General features: G+C 37.1%; 1 protein-coding gene across 7 annotated transcripts in view; it reads right to left on the minus strand.

Annotated features, from left to right (window-relative positions):
• PLSCR1 (phospholipid scramblase 1) overlaps positions 1-18,708 on the minus strand; it is a 30,023-nt gene extending 11,315 nt beyond the window's left edge. The window contains exons 1-4 of one of the 7 annotated variants that reach the window (XM_002814145.5): positions 18,202-18,708; positions 10,283-10,308; positions 7,223-7,303; positions 2,177-2,394 (exon numbers count right to left, since the gene is read on the minus strand). In XM_002814145.5, the coding sequence (XP_002814191.2) occupies positions 2,177-2,394; positions 7,223-7,303; positions 10,283-10,295 (312 nt within the window). In that variant the 5' untranslated portion in view covers positions 10,296-10,308; positions 18,202-18,708. Of the gene's footprint in view, positions 1-2,176; positions 2,395-7,222; positions 7,304-10,282; positions 10,309-11,743; positions 11,969-18,201 lie in introns of those variants that run through there. The other 6 variants (XM_054552811.2, XM_054552813.2, XM_009239389.4 and 3 more) reach the window with 6 other exon arrangements.
• Positions 18,709-24,964: the final 6,256 nt, after the last annotated feature.

The following is a 24,964-nucleotide window of genomic DNA, read 5'->3' on the forward strand; positions in this document are numbered from 1 at the left end:
AAAACTAAAATTACAGCCACCATATAATTCAGCAATCCCACTACTGTTTTTTTTAAAACAGTATTTTTTCAAATTTTTCAAAACAAAAATTTTAAAGGAAAGGAAATCAATATGTCAAAGAGGTATCTGCAATCTCATGCTTATTGCAGCACTAACAGTCAACATATAGAATCAACCTAAGTGTTCATCAATAGATAAATGAATAAAGAAAAATTCATTCTTAATACACACAATGGAATAAAAATCAGCCACAAAAATGAAGGAAATCCTGTCATTGGCAGCAACATGGATGAGCCTAAGGGACATTATGTTAAGTGAAATAAACCAGGCACAGAAAGAAAAATACTGAATGTTCTCACTCATACGTGGAAACTTAAAAAAATTGATTTCTTAGAAGTAGAGAGTAGAGGCCGGGCACGGTGGTTCACGCCTGTAATCCCAGCATTTTAGGAGGCCAAGGCAGGCGGATCACAAGTTCAGGAGTTCGAGACCAGCCTGGCCAATATGGTGAAACCCCATCTCTACTAAAAATACAAAAATGAGCTGCGTGTGGTGGCAGGCACCTGTAGCCCAGCTGCTTGGGAGGCTGAGGCAAGAGAATCGCTTGAACCTAGGAGGTGGAGGTTGCAGTGAGCCGCGATCACGCCACTGCACTCCAGCCTGTGGGACAGGACGAGACTCCATCTAAAAAAAAAGTAGGTGGTAGAATAGTGGTTACTAGAAACTGTGAAGGGTAGGGAGGAGAGGTATAAAGAGAAATTGGTTAATGAATCCAAAATTACAGCTAGATAGGAGGAATAAATTCTAGTGTTCTATAGCTATGTAGGCTAAATATAATTAATAATAATTTATTGTATATTTTCAAATAGCTAGAAGAGAGGATTTGGAATGTTCTCAACACTAAGAAATGATAAATATTGAAAGTGATAGATATGCTAACTATCCTCATTTTTCATTACACATAGTACATGTGCATTAAAATGCCAGACTGTAATCCATAAATATGCACAATTATTATGTGTCAAAAACAACTCAAAAAGTAGAAAACAATCTTCCTTCTAGAAGAGGCTCAAGAAATATTGGTAACTTTTTTAGCCATCAAAGGGATTTTTTTACAAGTTTCAAATTTGTATTAAGCATACTTAATATCAACCTTTGTCATATGTGATAACATCCTTTATCTATTTTACGAGACCCTGATTTTTAAAATATCTATTTCTATGTATTTCTTGCATAATATAATAATGACCAAAAATTCCTATGATTGTGCCACTTAAGTGCATTATGGGAAATTAAGTTACTAAAGAGAGTGCAAGAAAGAAATGATTTATGAAATGAAAACTGGTTGAATATCACAAGAATATTTGTTTATATGTGTATAGACTGGACACAGAGAGTTTGTTGTTTCTATTTGACCTACCTGATTTCTAACACCAATTAAATGTTAAACATCTTATGGCTGAGATTAATTATAATTTAGTGCAACAAAATCCAGGACTTTTTACTCCTTTATTAATGGCATTTATAAAATTGGGTCTTCCAAAGAACAAAAGCAGCATCATAAAAATGCAGTTTTATTAGTTACAGTAAAAAGGTGAGTTATATTACACATAAAATATTAACCCCTTGTTTGGGGCCACTTATTGAAACTCAACAATAAACTTTATTTAAATTTTATTTCAAATTATAAGGCAATTATTCAGTATTGAGATTAAAGAGCACCTCGCTCAGTACCAAAGTTTTGGGATTAAAAAAACAATCTTGACTCTTTAGGTTCTCACCCCAGAGTGAGCTATATAACCTCTCTGGACCTCAGTTTCTTCTTTTGAAAAATGGAGATACCTGTAGCACCTATACATCATAGACTTTCAATAAGGATTAAATGAGTTAATACATGTATCAGGCATACAACAAAGACAGGAAAACAGTGCTAATTAAATGTTTGCCATTGGCCATTATCATAGATTGTATTTAAGATCACAGAAAATACAATTTTCTAAGCCATTTGTATTTTGCTTTAAAATTGAACCTGGCCTAGAAGAATTAGAGTAATCTGTTAGCAGAAAATATAGTTTTGCTGTTTCAGACTTTGGTGAATTATTCATTTGTTAATCTGGTGAAGCAAGCTGGAAGCACAGTTCTGTTTTTTATGAGTATTTTGTGTCTTTGAAATTACCTGACTTAAATATTCTAATCCAGGTGGACAGTTTAATGGAGGCGGTGGTGCTGGCATCCATGGTACCCCTGCAGCTCCACCTGGCTGATTATTTACTGGCTGATTATACACTGGCTGATTTGGGAGAGGAAAGCCAGCTGGGCCAGGACCTGAATGGCCGGGTGGTGGGGGTGGGTAGCCGACCTGGGGCCCAGGGTAGCCATTATATCCTGGAGGTCCTGAAACACAAACAAGGGAAATGATTTATAACTGCACTAAAAATGGAATCATCAACCGTTTTAGGGTTATGCCATCTATCTATAAGTTGACATTTCAGCATAGAAATCTGTATCTGTGATGTTTAAGATATGCTTTTATCTTTCTGAGATTTTTCAATAAAATATCTGTGGTTGCACATTCACTTCTATTTTGATGATAGTAGGCGGTGAATAGCCTTACCCTTACCATTCAAAACTCAGATGGAAAATATGCTTTAGTATCTGAGAAAATGAAAGTAAATAACCACGATCTAGAGTCACCTACATAAAGATTCTGGCAAGCCTTCAAGGGAAACAGACATGGCATTAGTAGAAGGCCCAAAATAATGGCTTTGAGTCAGCATTTCTAGGGCCAAAGTATCTTGTGAAAAATGATAATTCTGAAATTCTAGCAAATGACTTATAATATATGTATAGAACTGGGGGTAGTTTTGCCCCCTCTCTGCCAGGGATATTTGACAAGATCTGCAGACTTTTTTTTGGTCACAACTGGAGGGGAAGATAATACTGCATCTGGTGGGTAGAGGCCAGGGCTGCTGCTACACATCTTAAAAGAGCCAGAACAGCTCCCTAAAAATGAAGAGATGTCCAGCTCAAAATATTATAGTGCCACTGTTGAAGGTGAAAGCACATCATTTCTTTTAGTACATTCCAGATGCCTGCTTGGGTTAATCCTTTGCCTTATATTTTAATCCATAATGTATTGCTTTCCTAAGTCCTTCTTCATTAAAATAAAATTGTATTATAATACTTAGGTTAGAAATTTAAATTTCACAATTTAACATCCTTTGGTCTCTGGAAAATATATTTTGAGAAACAAGGATGGCAAAAAATTGTAAGAGGCAGAGTAGAGGCAGAAATTTAATAACGGCAAATGTACTTCATATTCTCTGTGAATGTGTGATTACAATGAAGATTTATATACCTGTTTGTATGGTCCACAGAGTAGCAATTCCAAAGCAGTGGAATATAATTTCAAAGGACTGTGTTTCTCAATATTTTAACATTAAAGCCTATGCAAAATGTAATGCTTAGAATACGAAATTTATAAATTCTTTTAAATGGATCATTTATGATAAAATTCATTTGCCTTTCAAAAATAAGGCTTAGAAAAACAGAATAAACCTCACAATAATGCATCATAAATATAGCTTTTATAATTTATTCCTTTATGATGAATGAATATTTACAAATGATCCATAATGTGACTGGCTGTGTTGTAGAATATGAGGATACAACTCTCAAGGAGCCATCCTGCTGTCGGAGAGCTTACAGTCAACTTCTGGGAGAAAGAAAACATATTTAGAACAAAAAAAATTCATATGGATGTGATGGAGAGAATGTATGCGGGAGAGGGCAGGGTATGAGGCAGTTACTTTAGGTAAATGTAGTTTACATCAAGGTCTAAAAGATGAGAAGAGAAAAGCTTTATATGAAGATCTAGTGATAAATGCTTCAGGAGGAAAGAAAGGCAAATAGAATACCTCTGACTTTGTAATGAATTTGACAGGCTTGTAAAAGAGAGAGGAATGCCATAAGAAAGAAGACGACTAGGAAAGGCTGTCAGCAAAGCAACAGGAAGCTGTTCATCAAAGGAGGGCTTAGTGAAGAGTCTGGATTTGGTTCCAATTATGATTGGCAATAATGGAGGATTTTAAGCAGAAGAATGAGTTCCATGGTCTTATTTATATCTTACAAAATTTTCAGGAGTGGAAAAGCATTAGAATTTACAATGGAAAACACAGATGCAATCCCTGCCCATCATTGTTTAATGAGAGAGACAACTTTATATCCCCACTTATTCTAGGGAGCTATCATACCAGTGTAATTAATTGATTAATTAGAATTGGAGATAAATGCTTTCAAGTAAGAGACCACGGTTTTATGACTAGAGATGCCAAAGGTCGCTATTGAGATGGGAAGAGAAAAAGGGAAGGAGTAGGAACAGCTGCCCTGAGGGGTATCTTTATGCTGAGATCTGAAGGATGCACAGGAGTTCGGGAGGCCAGAATCACAGAAAGAACATTTCAGAGCAACGTCCTGGGACAGTAAGTAACATAGGCCTTTAAAAATCTGAAAAACAGCCAGTCTAGCTGAATAACAGCAAGCCAGGCTCAAGAGGAATTTAAACAGAGAGCATGGAAAAGGCTATCCTGGGTTTAGTGTTAGCCTTTATCCTAAAAGTAATAGGCCACTAATAAAATAGGGGCTATACACTCTCTGTAATATGAGCAGATTTACATTTTTAAAGATCACTGGGGTCAGCACAGAAACCAGACCATAGGCAGACCAGTGGGGATGTGGAGATGTGAGTTAATTTCTTACTATTTTTAACATCATCATAATTTTCCCCAGACTCTGAAAGTATGATTGATTACTCCTCAAATCAATGAATTAAGCATAAAGAATTCCCCTGAAATTTGAATACTAGTATCATTTATGTAAAGACTAATTGATTTAAAATATTTTAAATATGTTAGCAAATACTTGTCATTTATTATTTGCAAGCACTGTGCTGCATTGTGCTCAGTGTTTTACATATACCCTCATTTACTCTACAAAGCAACCTACACTGAAAATATCACCCTTATTTATAGATAGGAACACTGAGGCTTTGAGGTACTGCAATTTGTTTAAACTACCACATAACTATTAGTACAGAAGGCAGAACCCGGTTTACCAGCACATTTACCTATACAAATTTTTTTAAAAGCAGGCAGAACTTGAAGCCTGATCCAAACTTCCTATGCCTCAGCTTTCCCACACACATAATGGGGATAACTGACAGTATTTACCTCATAAGAGTATTCTGAGAATTAAAAGTGTTAGTCCACATTAACTCCACATTTAAAACAATGACTAAAGCATGGTAAGCTCTCAATTTTCAATTATCCTTACTCTTAGCGTCATTGTTATCTTAAGACTTGTGCTATATGTAATCTTGGACTTGAGAAACAAAATCAAGCTGTAGAGCTATATATATATACACTATATATATACAAACTTTCTCTCTCTCTATATATATACAGTTTGTGTATATATATATACACATATATACATATATATGTGTATTATATATACATATATATGTGTATTATATATACATATGTACATATATGTGTATTATATATACGTATGTACGTACATATATGTGTATTATATATACGTATGTACGTACATATATGTGTATTATATATACGTATGTACGTACATATATGTGTATTATATATACGTATGTACGTACATATATGTGTATTATATATACGTATGTACGTACATATATGTGTATTATATATACGTATGTACGTACATATATGTGTATTATATATACGTATGTACGTACATATATGTGTATTATATATACGTATGTACGTACATATGTGTATTATATATACGTATGTACGTACATATGTGTATTATATATATACGTATGTACGTATATATGTGTATTATATATACACGTATGTACGTATATATGTGTATTATATATATACAAACTCTCAAGTCTGATTATATCTGAACTGTATTATTTATGTATATCTACTTTTAATTAGCGATAGGGTGGATTAAATCATTCTCTCAAGTGCCTTGGATGAATATTATAGACTTACTAATGATTTTCCAAACACCAACCCTATAAGAATCTAGAGCAGAGGTTCTCAACCCTGGCTTCACCTTAGAATCACTTGGGGTGTTAAAAGATTACTATTCCTTGAGTCCCACCACCGGAAGCTATGATTTAATTTTTCTGGAATAGTGCCTTTACACTACTATTTTTAAGTGCTTCTGGGTGATGATACTTCAGCGCAGACATGGTTGCCATGAGCCACCACCTGAGAGTCTTTGAGCTTATCTAGCTCACATTCTTTTAGTTGCAAACATCTGGATGAGATCCGGGACCCGCAGGGAGGTTTCTTGCTAGGCAATTAAACATGACATTCAGCTCCTAAGCACATTTGTTTACTCAGAGAAGAAAACACAGTGGGTACATCCTTCTATCCAAACCACATTCCCTTTGATCCTAAATCTTCGGGATGCTCTTTCAAGATGTGGGTAGCCTGTCTGCTTGTAAATCTGGACATGCCATGGACTTTGCTATTTTTAAAGTTCTAGTAGTTTTGATAACTGCATTTGCCTAAATGAAAATCTCTGAATTCTTTCAGGCATTGGTTGAAAAGAAAAAAATGTACTCAATTATGTACGTAGTCAAATGACACAATTACTTTTCTTAGAAATACAGGGCTGAATCAGCATATAAACAAAAATAAAGCTTTCATATATATTATAAAATTAAAATGAGAATTATTACCAGGTAACTGAATTTCTATTACTCTCAGTTTTAAGCAGTCTTACTATTTTGATGTGACTCTCACTGAACACATGCCAAGCTACTACATGACTCAATTTATCAGAAATAAATTTCCTAAATGTGATTAAACGATCATAATTTTCAGAACAGATGGAGGATCAATAAAATATTTTACTTAACATTTGTATTTTGGGATGTGCAGTCTTGTATTTCATTTGCTAAACGTAAACCTAATGCTGTTTTCACTAGCTTTCTTTATACCTTTACTGTCCTCTATAAATAAAAATTACTTCTATGGAAAATGATAGCCAAATAAAAATGATCAAGAACAACTAGGCTGCCAAAATTTCATTAATATAATTTTAAAAAAAGAACTACTAAAATAAAAACAAATGCACAATTCTCTCTCTCTCTTTCTCTCTCTCCCTCTCTCTCTCGATTGATTAATTTTACTTTTTCTTCTTTCAGCAACTACTTTACCTTGGAATGCTGTTGGTGGATACTGAGGAGGATACCCAACTGGCAAGTTTGTTTCCGGGTGAGAAGCATTCATCTGTGGGTCTGCAATTCAAGGAGAGGTAAATAGATGCCTGATTAAATAAAATATATATTAGAAAGAAACAATGTATTGTACTTAGATAATTGTCACTTGTGTGGTCTTATGCTGTATTGGAATAGGGAAAGTAAAATTTTCACTTAACATAAGCTGTGCCTGTTACCAGAGCTAATTTGCAATTAGCAAATTTGTTTCAAACAAATTCTTCTTTAGATAAAATGAGACAGCTAAGTTACTGGGGCTGAATTACCAGTTTTTGAAACATCCCTGATGAATGTTCAGTTCCATGTTTTGTTGATAATAAAATAAAGATAGCTTTAAAATTACATATGGACTACGAAGAAAGAGATAAACGAAATTAATGGGATGTGAGGATGGTAGAATTATGGATGATTTTAAAGATATCTATCATCACTGCTATTAGAATTATTATTTTAAATATTTAAAATAATGAATATACTTCAGTATTTATATATTTTATGCTTACTCTGGAACTACACCAATAAAGTTGAACCATATGAAATTCCCCAAATATGACTGTTTTTGACCCACAAAAGCCACGTTTAATTACAATACACCAGCATATTAAACTTCGTTATTTGCTAATAAGGCTTGAGTAACCTTAATATATGCACAAATGGTTCAACCTCCTAAATATTAATATTCGTGTCTATCTAGTCATTCAGTTACCTACCACAGCCAGTCTCTAAATATTTACTGAGCATGTCCTGTGTCACCCTTGAATTAGGCTCTGTGGCTACAATGGCTCTGCTTTCATACAGCTTAAGGTGTAGTAGACTCTATACTTATCTCTTTATCTGTTTCCTTATGAATTACTAACTGTAAATTCAAAGTCTTTTGTTTTAGAATCATGGAGACAATATAGAAGAACATATAGGTCAAACTTTCACTGTAACACATTTTTTTGTATGTGTCTCTATTATGAACTTTCAAAGACCACTCAACTTGTGAATTGTGTGGTTTTATCAGGAAGATTGGATTGTTTCCCCCGCGCCCTGCCCTGGCCTTTCTCCTTTATAAATGGCTTCATCATGACTTCAGCAGAATGCAGTCCATGGTGACTGCGTAAAATCAGGCAAAAAAACCGCTCTCCTACTCGTTCAAGACTAGCCTGGCCAACAAAATGAAACCCCATCTCTACTAAAAATACAAAAATTAGCCAGGCATGGTGGCACGTGCCTGTAGTCCCAGCAACTCAGGAGGCTGAGGCAGGAGAATCACTTAAACCCGGGAGGCGGAGGTTGCAGTGAACCGAGATCGTGCCACTGCACTCCAGCCTGGGTGACAGAGCGAGACTCCATCTCTAATAAATAAATAAATAAATAAATAACACAAAACAACAACAAAAAACAAATGAGGACCTGGACAAACATTGCAACATACCCTGTGATTTCTGAATCATCATAAATCTCTGAAACTCCCCATCATTCTTTCCCATCCATTCTCTTCTATTTCTCAGCATCAAGTGACTGACCTAACTCCCTAGTTCTCCAGCTAATAAGGCCCTGCCTGCAGCCCCTGCTCCCAAATTAAGTTGGAAACAACAGCATCAGACTCAGAATAGATTTCAAGAAAATACTTTGCAAGTCTGAAGTAAAGATCTACCATTGACAGGTACGTCACATTGTGATACCTCTTAATAAGCAACATTGTTTGAATACTAGAACATAGAACACACAAACATACACATATACAGAAACAGACAGACTCAAGAAATCACGAGCTCACAATCTCTGGGCTTTTGGTACCAAAGCAATGACTCTGATTTCAGGCATTCCAGGGGGAATTCATACAAGGAGAATGAGTGAATGGGCAGGTGTTCAGGTAGAACAAAGAGCATGTTAATTATGGTTTGATTACTGCATTTTTGAAATGCAACTTAAAACGGCTTATAAGAAGTACAAGTCTATCACATTGTCTTAAAGATATTTTATTTTTATGTCTACATGTATGTATATATACATATTTACACATTAATTCACACCCATATACACATTTTATTTCTATTTATGCAAATACATTCATACATACATACAATTATACATACAAAACTGAAGAGTTAAAAGTTGACTATGACCATGACCAGATAAATTTTTGTAAATTGAGTGGAATCAACTTAAAGCCTGTGGCAAATAAAACAGTGTAATTCTATATAAATTTACATTTAAAAAGCTTCGAGTTTTGTAAGTAAAAAGAAAATCATAAAACTTCACATGGGAAAAGCAAGAAGTCTAGTCCTGGAGATTATTTCATATATCTAATAAGAGTGACACTGTAGTGACAGATAAATATTTTTTTGTTACCTCAACAAAGATGAAAGTGAGAATAAAGAAAAGCATTTCAGAAAAACAGGATTTAATTTTTGAATTTAATTTTCCCTATGTAGTGGGAATTTTGAACATAATTTTCCCTCTGTTCTTCAGAACCTTGATATCTTAATAAGACAGTCTTTTATTACTTGCTTGATAAATATCCATCTTACTTAGAATTTTCTTGAGAGAAAAAAAGCCAGAACATAATGACTGGTATTTACTTAAAATACAAACATGTGTCTGTGATGAAATATACATTGAGGTGTGTATCTGAGGAGTTTATTACAATGAACTCAAATCTTATTATCTGTTAATTAGTATGACTTGAATAATCTTTATACATATAAAATACACAAAGAGAATATTGTTCTGGTTTAAATATACGTTACAGAACATATTTCCCAATAAATCTGGCATTCTTACCTTTCCAAAAGCCTTTCTTATTTTTAATGAAAAACCTAGTGGTAGTGCTATTTTTGTACATCTTCTCTATAGTCAAAATAGTGAACTAGACATTGTATTCTGGAGCATAAACAACAGAAAGCAAATTATATACTTTCAGACACTGAATAAAACATTATGACAAATAACAAGTTACCAATAGATTAACATTATAAGGAGGAAAGTAAACATTTAAAATAAATTACTTACTTTGTTTGTCCATGATTAAAACAGTTCTGAAAAAGAAGATCTGATATTAATACACTGTCTACAAGGCCACAAGTCAAATATAACAGTTGAATCAGGATACTCTAAAACTACACAGTCACATTCATGGGATATTCCTCTTTATTCATCCAGCCCAGCCTTACTTGGTCATTTAGCCCTTTGTGCTTGACTGCATTCCCCTTGCTGTGTTTCTGAGTAGGAATTTAGAAATTGTTGGTCAGCTCATGATGGTGAACACATTCTAAATCCTTTTGGGAAGAGGGTCCAGTGAGGCAGAAAGCCATAAAGACACACTATGAGCTAAGACTCCAAGTAGTAACTAAGCTAATAACATCAACCTTCACAACCTGCACAATCTAAAGGAAATGCTTGGTTCAGTTCCCAGTCTCTGGACTGGAAATGCTTGGCCCAGTCTCTGGGCCCCAGGAATGTTCCAGCAGGAAAGCAAAAAATGTTAATTATCAGGTCACACTACTGCAATTATCTTGGGAAATGTAGGTCTTGTGGACCTGTTCTTCGCAAATTTGAGAAGGCCTGAGCCTACTCCGTGCATTCAGAGAGTTTTTTTTTTTTTTTTTTTTTTACCAGAAAACCCACTCTCAGGAGTTGTCACAGCCATAGCACCCTGACCACCCAAGTGAAACTTTGTACTCGGTATTTATACAGAAACATAAATTGCAGCAAACATTCTACTCAATATTTCTGCCTTCCAGTGCCTTGATCCCACCCTAGTTTTTCCCACTACTATCCTGTCATTACTTTTTGCATCTCCTGTAGATCCTGACGCCCTTCATCCCTTTTAGCGACAATGCATTAGGCAAAACTCTGTTACCCAACATTTTTATCTTGGACCCATGCACACTAACACAAACTGCCCTTCCCCTTCCCAGGCCCACTCCAGTGCTGGCTACCCTTTAAATTCTCCTACTGTGCAATCCTAAGTGGTTAATAAGTCAACTGATCCCTCTACATGCTTAACTAAAATCTAGACTTCCCAAGAAGAAACCGCCTTCCTCCTCGCTGTTTCAGAATTATTTTTTGGCCAGGGGTGGTGGCTCATGCCTATAATGCCAGTATTTTGGGAAGCTGAGGCAGGAGGATCACTTGAGTCCAGAAGTTTGAGACCAGACTGGGCAACATGGACAGACATTGTCCCTACTAAAAAAAAATTAGCTAAGCATGGTGGCATGCGCCTGTAGTCCCAACTACTCGGGAGGTTGAGGTGGGAGGATTGCTTGAGCCTGGGATATTGACGCTATAATGAAGTATGATGTCATCACTGCATTCCAGCCTGGGTGACAGAGCAAGACTGTGTTTCAAAATAAAGTTTTTGTTTGTTTGTTTGTTTTGTTTTGATTATTGCCAACTTTAAGCACAAAATTTTATAATCAACTTAAAGTCTTAAGAACATTCCAATTATAGTCAACTCTTAATTATACATACTCAAGAAGTTCAGCAATGGTTGAATAATTCAAAATGGGTTTATGTGGTCCTGAAATAAATCAAAAGATGTGTCTGTGTTACTAACTTCCCAGATTTTCTTAGGACAATAGGAATCTCAGTTTGCATTAACTGGTCAGAAATTAATGCTGTAGACCTCATCAAGCCAGAAACGTAGAAATATTAAAATTTATACTTTTCTGCTATTAATCTATAAGGTGAACAATAATAAACACATGTAACCAAAGTAGACTAAAAGTTTTCAAGACTACATTTGTGTTTTAGATTCCATCATATGAAGAACTGTTTAAGACTAAATTCATACATAAGAGGACTGATTTTTGTCAACCTCACGTTTCTACCATCAAAGACTATACTTTAAAATGCCAATTTTCTTAAAATATGCGAAGAGTACTTTGATATATCAGAAAAGATTAATACATACCGAATTAGAAGTAGGTAGTATCCTTTAATTAACACACTGGACTACACATCTCTGAAGTCTTTACCTGCCCCTTGCTTCTTATAGGATACCTCTCTATAACATGCTTAGCTTAAAAAAAAAATTCTATGGCCTGTAATCAATTTAAACAGAAATTTTAAGAAACTAGTGTTTCAATTATTCTCACCTTCCCTACAACGTCAGAAAAGCACTAAATAATGTCTAAGGGCAAATCCTAAATAAAATGTAAGAGAAGAAACTTAGGCAAGTTTTCATTTTTTATTTTTTTATTTTTTGGCAAACAGACTACTCAACTGAAAAAAATTCATAGTTTCTGGATTGCAGATCTATACATCTGAAATAGAAAATATTTTTGTCATAATTTTAAAAATAATTTTTCTTAGCATTTAGTTGTTTTAGGCTTTCAAGTCCCATGCAAGCCAGAAATAAAGGATGTGCTGCAAAGATAGGGAATTCATAAACCCATGCTATGTATCCTGGTAAACAGTGGTCCCCAACCTTTTTGGCACCAGGGACCGGTTTTGTGGAAGACATGGACCAGTGGAGCAGGGGATGGTTTTGGGATGATTCAAGCACATTACATTTATTGTGCACTTTATTTCTACTATTATTACATTGTAATATATAACAAAAGAATTATACAATTCATTATAAGGTAGAATCAGTGGGACCCCTGAGCTTGTATTCCCGCAACTAGACAGTCCCATGTGGGGGTGATGGGAGACAGTGACCAATCATCAGCCGTTAGACTCTCATAAGGAGTGCGCAACCTAGATCCCTCACACGTGCAGTTCACAATAGGGTTCTTGCTCCTATGAGAATCTAATGCCACTGCTGATCTGACAGGAGGTCGAGCTCAGGTGGTAATATATGTGAGCGATGGGGAGCAGCTGTCAATACAGATGAAACTTCGCTCACTCTCCAGCTGCTCAGCTCCTGCTGTACAAGCCCAATTCCTAACAGGCCACAGACTGGTACTGGTTGGTGATCCAGGAGCTGGGGAGCCCAGCTGTTAAGAATAGGTGGAGGATCTTAAGCAGGGAGTGTCATGAGTTTCAAGTCCTTGCCAAATGAGTAACAACCATGAATACACATGGTATTTGCCTTTCACAAGGTCAGAGATCATTCTCTCCTTGCACAGAAACACCGGAAAGGAAAAGAAGCAGATTCTAAAACAATGACAATTTGCTCATATTTGCTCTTTTTCTTCCCCCTTGGTTACATTATTTTTAATCTTAAAAGATAAGTTAGTGAGGATGAGACTTACTGGCAAAACTACTGCAGTATAAAATCTGGGTCTTTGCTTTACTATAGGTTTTAGAATTTTAGCATTTATATAATATCTCAAGCATTGAAAATGGTATGTAATAAGCTCTGGTGAAAAATGTTAAGTGTTCCTTGTACCTGTACATGTGCCAAGTAGATAAGGCACTGTGTGCCAGGTCACTAAAGTCATCCAGTATGTGGATGCCTACATTCCTGTTTGCTGTTATAATGATCCTTCGGGTTTTCTCAAGCTTTATAAGTCTATTCCAAGAAATATATCACTCAGTTTGGGGAATAACTGGGTGTGCCCTGAATGAATTAATTAATGAGTTAATTTAGCATGATAATTCATAAATAATGGCTTCTACCACACTTATTTCATTTTTAATTTCAGAAATACTTCAGAGAAAGGGAAAATCATCTTTATGCTGTGCCAAAAAAGTAATAAAGTTATGTTGTATACTGTACCATTGGAAAAATAATTACTCCAGTATGAACACAGAACTTCAAATATAATCAGATTTTTTCTAACTCTGTTAACTAAGACTTTGGAGGAAACTGAGGCATCACATATTATTTGCATACAACTACACCTCTGTTAAAATTTTTCTATCAGAAATCATAAGTTCCCATTGCTTCTCTGGACTATTTGATAACTGTAACCTCTACTACCACGAAGAGGAAGACGCAGCACAGGGGATTTCCAGTTCTGGCTTCAAAATTCATATTACAGTGAAACTCTTTTGACCCATCTCTTGAGGTCCTGAAATTTTTATCTTACTGCTTTCAAAAAGTATTACTGTAAAATCTGGAGCCCAAAGGGGAAGCATACTTAATTTTGAAAGTTCCTAAAACTAAAATTTGTTTACCTACACCAGATTTGGATTATTTATTTAAATTTACTTGTTAATTGCCTAAGAACAAGCTCCTTCCCTCATTCCCTCAAAACAGAGGATAAAGCATTTCACATTTTCTTCAAGCCCCAAGATAGGGATAAATGTTTTGAATTATTTTAACAAAAATCTGCTGCTCTGAAAACAAGAATTCTAGGTCCCTAACTTCCTCTCAATAACTGAGAATAAGATACTAGACTAGAGGGAAGGTAGGAATTTCAAGCAGGCCAGGGGAACATTACAGAGGCAAGTCACAAATCACGTAACTTCCATGTCATTTGGGTTATGTTTGTATGTAAATTTTGCACCTTTAAAAATGTTTAGTTAACATCTAAGAAGGAAAAATATTCATCTGTTGAACTCCAGTTTTGGTAAAAGTTAAGCTTAGAAAAAATTGATACATTTAAGCAAATGGGTGGGGCAAGCAGGTGGTGAGGCTTTGAGTATACAGCACATCATACTTGTAAGATACCGGATGAAACTGAGGTTGACTGTGGCTGATTATAAATGCAAAGTACCTTGTAACAAGGAGTCATTCCATAAAAATTCTCTTGCGTATTTTATGCTTAACAAACAAAATAAATATGCTTAAAACCAGTTTAGGATAGCCTTTTATAGCATTTTATATTAAACCTTGAATAAAAATGTAGATGATACATCAACTAGGACCAAGTGAGATGGTAGCGATCAAGTGTTCTACAAAACTAAAAAGTAAACCAGAGACAAAGGAAACAAATACTGAATCAGTTATTCTCATTTGATTGCTTTACTACTCCGAAAAGCCTTTCCTGACAACCCAGAGCTCCCTCACAAATTTGTTTCCTTTCCTCCTAATAAATGGTGAAACTAAACCCATAGAAATAAAAGTGATTTTAATAAATGTGATACAGCTTGCTAACTAGCTGAATTAAGATGATTAATAATTCATATTCTTTGTACCGATGTCTCTAATTCACTGAAAAAAGGAAGACTGACATCCTTCAGTGAAATTTGTTAAAAGACTCTTTTAAGGTATCTTTCTTATGTAAGACAGAAAAGGCTTGAATTTCAATTTACTCTTGTGCCACTTAGCTTTAATTAGGCCAGGTGCTATGGCTAGAATGTGTGAGCTAAGTTCATGTGTTGGAAACTTAATTTCCAATGCAACAGTGTTGGGAGGTGGGGCCTAACAAAATATGATTAGTTTATAAGCACTCTACCTTCATGAATAGATTAATGTCATTATCTTGGGAGTGGGTTTGTTATTGCCAGAGTAGGCTTGTAAGAAAATCAAGTTCCACTCTCTCCTGCTGTCTTGCCCTTCCACTTTCCACCATGGGATGATGCAGTAAGAAGACCCTCACAAGATGCTGGTGCCTCCATACAGTCATGCACCACAATAACAGATCACATATATGATGGTGGTCCCGTAAGATTATTTTTACTGTACCCTTTCTATGTTTAGATACATAAATACTTGACATTGTATTATACTTGCCTACGGTATTCAGTACAGTAACATGCTATACAGGTTTCTAGCCTAGGAGCAACACCTTATTCCACACAGTCTAGGTCTAGTAGGCTATCTGCCACCTCACTGGTCATTCCTTTTCTTGAATGAGCCAAGTTCCCTCCAGCCCAGGACTTCTACCTGTGAAGTTCCCTCTGTCTATAATGCCCTCCACCACCCCACTCACCCACACATCTATAGACTAGTTGATTTGAGACTTCCTTCAGCTCTCAGTCTGACTCTCCTCAACACCCCCAACCCTACCACCCCAGCCTAAATAGTAGGCTGGCTATAGTATCCAGGATTGTGTAAGTACATTCTATGACATTCTCACAACCACAAAATTGCCTCATGATGCATTTCTCAGAATGTATTCCTGTATTTAAGCAACACATGATTATGTTGGACTTCCTAGCCTCCAGAACCATAAGAAATAAATTTCTGTCCTTTATAAATTACCAAGTCTCAGGTATTCTGTTACAGCAGCAGACAACATATGGAGACATCATTTTTTTCTAATCACTTATTAAAAGAACATATGGAAAACTGAAGAGTGCAACTGTTAAGTTCTGATTAAAAAGTGTTCTGGCTTTTTAATTTAGCACTATTCAGGGCAGTGCAATAGTGTATATACACAGATACACATATATACATATAGAAATTCTTCCTATATAAATATTCACTAAATATAAAGCTTGTGTGGTTTTTAAGGAATTAATTGAAGGCATAGAGCATGCAAGGCACTATACCAGGCACTAGAGCACAATACCTAGACACTAGGGGAGACAGACAATTAAGAATTAAATATATTATTAAAAATACTCTAAGTGCTATAAATAAAATTAATGTTGCTATAAGAAAGGGTTATGGGGCACTAACTTAGACGGTGGTAGGGGGTTTAAGAAAAGTCAGACTGGTAGCTGAAGGAAGTCTCAAATCAACTAGTCTATGGAGGTATGGTGGGTGGGGTGTTGGAGGGCATTATAGATAGAGGGAACTTCATAGGTAGAATTCCTGAGCTGGAGGAACTTGCCTCATTCAAGGATAGGAAGACGAGCGAGGTTACAGAGCAAAAGAGGGAGACATTCTTAGAGATGAAGATGGAGAGGTACATAAGGGTCTGCTCACACACATTTGATGTCTCTCCACCTGTACTCTAAGCTCCTTTACAGATCTAAAGGCAGTTTGATCTATAAACCAGCTATTTTACATGCCACTTTTCTATCCAATTGCAGAAATCCACTCTTTCCCTTTATATGTCTTTTTCATTTCCCCGCATTTTCTCGTTGTTCAAAGCCCTACTATTGTTGTAAACAGCGTGGCATTAAGAGAAAGGTTTGCTCTTAGAAAAAGTTCAAGAAGGGAGTCCCCAAACTGCCTGACACGTTTAAGTGTCACTTGTAGTAACCATGTATCTCAATGTGATAAGCCAGAAAAAACGACTGCCTGTTCCTGGAACTGGGAAGTGGCTATGCCAAGACCTCCAGGAATAACAGTGCGTGAATGAAACCACATAGGAACCAGAGAGTCAGCTTGGAGAAGCAGGAACTTTGTCAAATATTTAAAATAATAAAAGCTAACTTTCACTGAGTACTTCCTGTAGTGCCAGGCACTGCTCTAAGAACTTTACATTATACTCTGTAGCTCATTAAATAGTTACACAATTTCAGAGATGAGGCAATGGAAAGAACATATATAAGAAGAAAGTGGCTGATAGTCCACAGATGTAAAGCAGTAGATGGCGAATTTAAAGTCGGGGAGCCTGACTGGAGCTAATGGTCTTACTTAGGAAGCGTGCTAGATACCGCCGCTATCTTTTCTAAGCTGGTATTGTGGAGGGCCTAGCATAGATGTGGGCTCCTGGCGGACTTCATTGAATACTTACTGATAAATGACAGCTTGCAGGCTGTATTAACCGTCCCTTCTAATAGCCCCACTACGCTGGCACATGCTCCTGAGCCCAGCCTCTGCCCAGGATTCAGGGTCGTTGTCTACCTGTAAAGCAGTGTAGCTAAGGGGAAGCTGAGCCCCGCGAAGCGTTTTCAGGCAGGGCACCCCTTGTCATTCGAATGGTTCTGGGGTGAGCCCGGGTGCCGCTGGGCCGCCTGGGGCCCCTTGCCGTGTACCTGCTCCACTTCCAGGGTCCCTTTCAGAGGCCTCGTGCATTTCTGGCCCCAACCTTCACCCCACATCCTCCAACCCCAGAGCAGCAAACACAACCTGCGGGCCCTCGCGCCGGTTCCCCACAAGTTGCTCTCCGCACCTGACCCCGGCCCTGGCCCCAGCGCAGGCTCCGCGCAGTTCCCGCGCCCAAGTCCCCGGGAGGCGGCAGAGAAAGCCGCCCACGCACCTCTGGCTGCCGCTGTTTCCGCTCCCGAGAGAGACAAGGTCCAGAGAACCGAGGCCAGGCGATGGCTTCCTCTTCTGCGCCTCTAGACTGCCGGGCACAGCTTTTGCACAACCTTCTCAGAAGTCAGCGGGAAAAGGGTCTGGGAGTAACCTTTCCGCCACCACCCGCGGCTCCTGGTTTCGTTTCCTGGATCTTACGTACACAACGCGGCTTCCTTTTCCCGGTTCCCGCGCTGGCGCCCGGGACCCGCGGGACTACTGGAGGGTGAAGGAGCTGGAGGAGGGACTGCACCCACCACCTGGTGTGAGGCCCCTCCCCTACCCCCGATTTGCTTTCTTGCTCATTGGAGAGACTCCAGAGACGTTTGTCCGGTGGTTAAGGAGAGGAACTGGGACTCCGACACTAACTGGAACTGGAAAGTCATCAGCTGGGGAGTGGCCTCCCCCGGGAACTTTCTTTGCTCTGGCTTTGACCTCCATCCCTCGGAAGCCCGTGGCTTTTCAAGGCGAGGGAGCAGAGGCAACTTAGACTACAAATGAGGAGGGGCCAAAATTGTTTTTCTTTATGGTGCCTTTTCTTTCTTGCTGTCTTGCTCTTTCTTTCCTTCTATTAAATTATGTGATATTATTTTTTAATTTTTAAGCATTTATTTGAATGTTTTCGAGCTCACATTTTTTAATAAATATTGTTCCTTTTTAAACTAAAATAGTTTTTATTCTGTGTATTTAAGTTATTTGTATGACATATCCATCAACTCCTATAATTACACATTTCCCCCCTTGGGGCAAGAGCAGCTATAATCTACTCATTTAGCATAAATCCTGAATACCACTATCATTAACTATAGCCCTCATGTTGTACATTAGTTCTTCCCATTTGTTCATCCTACATGTTTGTAACTTTGTGTACTTTGACCTAAATTTCCCCATTTCTCCTGACCCCACTCCAACCTGGATGACCCTGGATAAACCAGTGGTCCCCAAACTTTTTGGCACCAGGAACCAGGTTCACGGAAGAGGATTTTTCCATGGACCAGAGTCGGGTGGCAGACGGTTTCAGGATGATTCAAGCACATTACATGTATTGTGCACTTTATTTCTATTATTATTACATTGTAATATATAATGAAATAATTATACAACTCACCATAATGTGGAATCAGTGGGAGCCCTGACCTTGTTTTCCTGCAACTAGAAGGTCCCATCTGGGAACGGTGGGAGACAGTGACACCGGAAGTGTGTTGCTTGTGTCCAGTCTACTCCGTAATCTTGTTTTGGTTGCTGTCACTATAGAAAATCCTGCTTCACAAAGATAGGATGTTGGAAATGGAAGCAGGCTCTTCAGTGCTTTTGTGGCAATCTCAGGATATTCCACCTTGACTTTAATCCAGAACATGGAGATTTGAAGCTGTCTCAAACATACTTTTAAGGCCACCATCATTTGTGATCTCAAGCAATTGATCCTCTTCTAGTACGGACAAAATCGATTCACCTGACTTACTCACAAATGGGTCATGGATACGTTCATTCCCAGTTCAGGGTTCTTTTGTGGTTGGGAAGTAATGCTCGAACTCTTTTGAAAGCTAAGATAGGTGATCATGCACCAGCTGAGAGAAAGAAGCTGCTGGCTCAGTCTTCTTCAAAATCTCTGCTAATGTTTGAAACATGTCAAAAATCTCAACGTTCATTCGTTGCCCCCATAATTCCAGTTTGGCTTTCAATGCAACCAGTTTATCTGCTTACTTGAACACAGTTGTCCTTCTCCCCTGAAGCGACAGATTGAGTTCATAGATCGAGTTGAATATGTCACACAAGTAAGCAAGTTTTGCAACCCTTTCTGTGTCACTGAAATGTGCCACCAATGATGACTGATTTTCTAAAATAAATCTCTGGAGCAGCTCTCATAATTCAAAAATTTCAGCCAGTGGCCTACCTTTAGAAAGCCATCTCATTTCTGTGTATAATAGAAGACATGCGTGCCCTGTGTCCATCTCCTCACAGAGCTACACGAACAGATGTGAGTTAAGAGAATGTACTTTAATGTGGTTGATTATTTTTGTCACATCCTGCAAAACATTGTTAAGTTCAGGTGACATTTTTCAGCTAGCCAGCATTTTGCTGTGGATGACACAGTGCATAGACTCACATTCTGGTCTCTTTGACCAGAGTAGTGAAACCAGAAAGCCATCCAGTCATGGCAGCCACTCCTTCCATGCATATACCTACACAAAATAACCAATTCAGTTTTCTTGATATGTAATCATTCAAAGACAAATAGTTCTTCAGCTGTGGTTTTGATTGGCAACAAAAACTCACATAATATATCCTTGTGCACATCTTCCTGAAAAATATGTCACAGACAAAAAAGCATTGTTGCTTTGTTGTCAATATCGATAGACTCATCAAGCTGGATTGCATACCAATTGCTAGAGAAGATTAATGGTGACTCATTAATCTTCTCTAACAATTGTACCTTGATATTCTCTGATATTTCATCAATTCATCTAGTTATGGTGCTAGCCAAAAGAGGAATATGTGCCATTTTTTGAACTACAGCCTCTCCTAAAAGTTCCCAACAAATGTCCTTAGCAGCAGGCAGGATCAATTCTTCACCAATAGTAAAGGGCTTCTTAGCAATGTGGTTAGCCACTAAGAATGATGCTCTCAGTGCAGACACATTTGATGACATGGTGGCCTTCAATAATTGCTTCTATGTGTTCTTTGTGTTCATGTTTTCATGGTTTCTGGTTTGTTTTTTTTTTAAACAAAACAAAACAAACAAAAAACTCCAAAGGCTTGTCTTTTAATGCAGAGTGCTTGGTCTCCATGTGGCAAAGCAGTTTTGCAGGTTTCATGGCTTCGTTGGACAGTTGGTCACCACATATTATACAAAGCAGGGTTGGAGAATGTAAACCACCTGTTGCAATGAACCTGTAATTTAAGTAGGACTCTTGGCATTTTCCTTTAAGTGCAGCTTTCTTTTTGTTAGCAGTCTTAGAGTCTTCTGTTATCTCACCATTTGGTTTTTCCGCATTTTCAAAGAAGCTGTCCAGTGATGTTTGTTTTTCACTCACTTTGGCTAGGGTTAGCTTGTGGGTTTAGCAAAACTGTGACTAAGACAAGTGCACAGTGTGGAAAAGAGGTGCGGATGGAAGTGGTAAAATAATGGGTGGGCCATGCGCAGACTAAAATAAGTGTTAGATTCTGACTTAAAGCCTGCCACCAGATGCAGCTGTACAATCGAAGTACATCAATTTTCCACTATAAAGCCTGCCTCCAGACACAGCTTAATTGTCACTTGTCACTTGCCCCTCACTGATAGGGTTTTGATATGAGTCTGCAATCAATGTGTTTATTATGGTTTCTGTGCAGTCAAAACTCTCTGCTAATGTTAATCTGTGTTTGCCGCTGCTGCCCGGCGCTAGCATCACTGCCTGAGCTCCACCTCAGATCATCAGGCATTAGATTCTCCTAAGGAATATGCACCTAGATCCCTCACATGTGCAGGTCCGTGGCCTGGGGCTTGGGGACCCCTGCTATAAACCACTATTGTATATATTTGACCTTTTCTTAATTTCATATAAGTGAGATTGTGCAAAATTTTTCTTTCTGTGTCTGGTTTATTTCATTTAGCATAATGCCTTCCAGGTCCACCCATGTGATAGCACCTGGCAGAATTTCTTTCTTTTATAAGGCTGAGTAATATTCTATTTTGTGTGTATCTGTGTGTGTGTATACACACAAAACGGAATATATGTATCTTTATTTATACAGTTGTCCATTGATGGACACCTAGATTATTTCTATTATCTTGGCTGTTCTGAATAATGCTGCAATGAACATGGGAGTGCAGCTATCTTCAGGAGATGGTGATTTCATTTGCTTTTGGTATATACCCAGAAGAGGGATTTCTGGGTCATATGGTAGTTCTGTTTTTAATTTCTGTAGGAACCTCCATACTGTTTTCCATAATGGCTGCACCAGCCTACATTCCCACCAACAGCGTACAAGGATTCTCTTTTCTCTACACCCTTGCCGACACTTGTTATCTCGTCTTTTTGGTAATACTGATCCTAACAGGTATGACATAGTATCTCATAGTGATTTTGATTTGCATTTTTCTGATGAATAGTGATGTTGGGTACATTTTCATATACCTGTTGGCTATTTTTGTGTCATTTTTGAAGAAGTGTCTATTCAAGTCCATTTCCCATTTTTAAATTGGGTTATATGTTTTCTTGCTATTGAGTTGTATAAGTTCTTTATAAATCTTGGAAACTCAACCCTTTTCTGATAACATGGTATGCAGATATATTTTTTTCCAATCAATAGGTTGCCGTTTCATTTTGTTGATTGTTTCCTTTGCCGTGAAGAAGTTTTTGGTTTGATGTAGAAATAATATTGTTAAAATTTTCATACTTCCCAAAGTAATATATAGATTCAATGCAGATTTGTATGAAACCACAAAAGACCTCAAATAGCCAAAGCAATTCTGAGAAAAAAATTGAAGTTGGAGAAATAACACTTCCTAATTAAAAATTACATTACAAATTTATATCAAACAGAATGGCACTGACATAAAAACAGACATGTAGACCAATGGAACAAAATAGCTCAGAAATAAATCCAAAAATACATGGTCAACTAATTTTTCACAAGGGCCCCAAGAGAACACAATGAGGAAAGGATGGTCTCTTGAATAAATGGTGCTGGGAAGACTGGATTTTCACACACAAAAGAATGAAATTGAACTGTTGTCTTACACCACACAAACAAATCCAAAACAAAATGGATAAAAGACCTACATGTAAGACCTCAAACCATTAAACTCCTGGAAGAAAATATAAGAGAAAAGCTCCTTGACATTTACCTTGGCAAAGATTTCTTGACTATCACACCAAAGGCTCAGGCTACACAAACAAAAATAAATAAATGGAACTATATCAAATGATATTTTAAATATGTTTTAGGAATCAAACCAACCAGATTTGTTTAGAATGTTTATTTTTCCAGCCCTGCAGCTGGCATAGAGACATGTAATAAATAAATATTTATTGAACTGAAGGAATAATTATTTTCCTTTAAAATTTGTTATTTACAAAAGTAATGTGATTTTTTTCAAACAATAAAGCTGCAAATGCAGAAAAGAAGTGAAATCTTGTCCTTTTCACTCCCTAGTTCTATTCCCATTATCTTGGTTAACAAGATTAATTCCCATTAACAAGGTTAACACATGTTTGAAGATTTACTAAGAGAAGTGAGAGGAGAGAACAGGAAGATGGAAAAAGAAATTGAGAAAACGTGATGGAAAAAGGAAGAAGGAAAACTGAACCACCTAGGTTTGATCTCTTTCTCTTCAACTTACCATCTCTGTGACCTCGTGAAAGTTACCTGACAGCCTCTGTGCTTCTTTATGAAATCTATAAATGAGGGTAGTAATAGTATCTACTTCATAACATTTTTTGAAGCTTCAGAAAGTTAAAATACATAAAAGGTTTAGGGTGGTGCCTGCCACAGGGTAAGCATTTGCTTTGGGTTTACCTTCCTGACTAATGGACTTCTGCTGCAAAAGGGCAGGAGGCTGTAGAAATCCAGTAGCCTTCATTTTCCATATTTTTCAACCTCTCCTTCCCTGATGAATAGTGTATTTTTGAATCCCAAAACTTTTCTGTCAATTTTACACAGAAGAAATCTCCTATCCTTTGCTTAGGGTGGTACCACATTCTCTTTGTGGAGGTAGTAAGTTAGGCTGGGTGAACTGGCTTGTGAATAGACCTTCAAGCATCCTCGATTTACTTGCTAATTTATAACTTTGTCTTTTTATTTGACACCACTAAGTCCTCAGCCTCTTTGGATTTCTGTGGAGTTAAGGTGGATCTCCTGAATCTTATGTTCCTTTTTACACACTTTAGGTGGTGACTTCCTGAGTCTTGCAAAATCAGTTTCACTTTTGCCTCTTCCTTCCATTTTCTCAAATTTGTTGAAATCTCACTTGCTACAGTAAATTCTCATCTTTTCATAGTCTGTGTGGTGTTTACAGCTTTTGGGTTCTTTATTTTGTTTTAATTGTCTACATTTTCATTTTATTATAGTCTCTGATGAAAGGTACCGTCTTTAATTAGAAAACATCCAGGTACCGTATAAATTATTGTTTGCCTAAATAAAACTCAGTATTTTCTTTGACATAGTAAAATAGTGCTTCCCATATTTTAGCATGCATAAGTATCACTTGGAAATCTAATTAGAACTAAATTTGCAGAGTCCTGCCTTTAGAGTTTCTGATTCAGTAAGTCCGGGATGTGCTTTGAGAATTTGCTTTTCTAACAATTTTCCATAGGATACTGATGATTATTTTCAACGGACCACATTTTAAGAAGCATTTGCTGAAAGAACTCTATTTTTTTTCAGGTATTGTGTAACAATGCATCATAAGAGGAGGGTCATAGCACAAAGGATGAATTTTGAGTAGTAGACAATCATAGTGATTCTATTCTCCTTTGACTGACTTGTATAATTGAAGGCATACACAAATGTAAGCAGTAAACCCTTTCCTAGAAGCCCTCAAGAAGACGGCTTTTGTGTATGTGTGTGTGTGTATATATATATGCACGCATACACACATAAATACACATACAAGTATATATATACCTCTTTCTCTCTTGTATAAGGCAGTGATATGTGGAATTATGACAGTTATCTTCAGATCACAGAATATGGGAGAACAAGTCTTAAGGATGGTGGATCCAAAATGTTCTACATATCTT

This window comes from Pongo abelii, chromosome 2, assembly GCF_028885655.2.
Source record: "Pongo abelii isolate AG06213 chromosome 2, NHGRI_mPonAbe1-v2.0_pri, whole genome shotgun sequence".
NCBI classification, from domain to species: Eukaryota; Metazoa; Chordata; class Mammalia; order Primates; family Hominidae; genus Pongo; species Pongo abelii.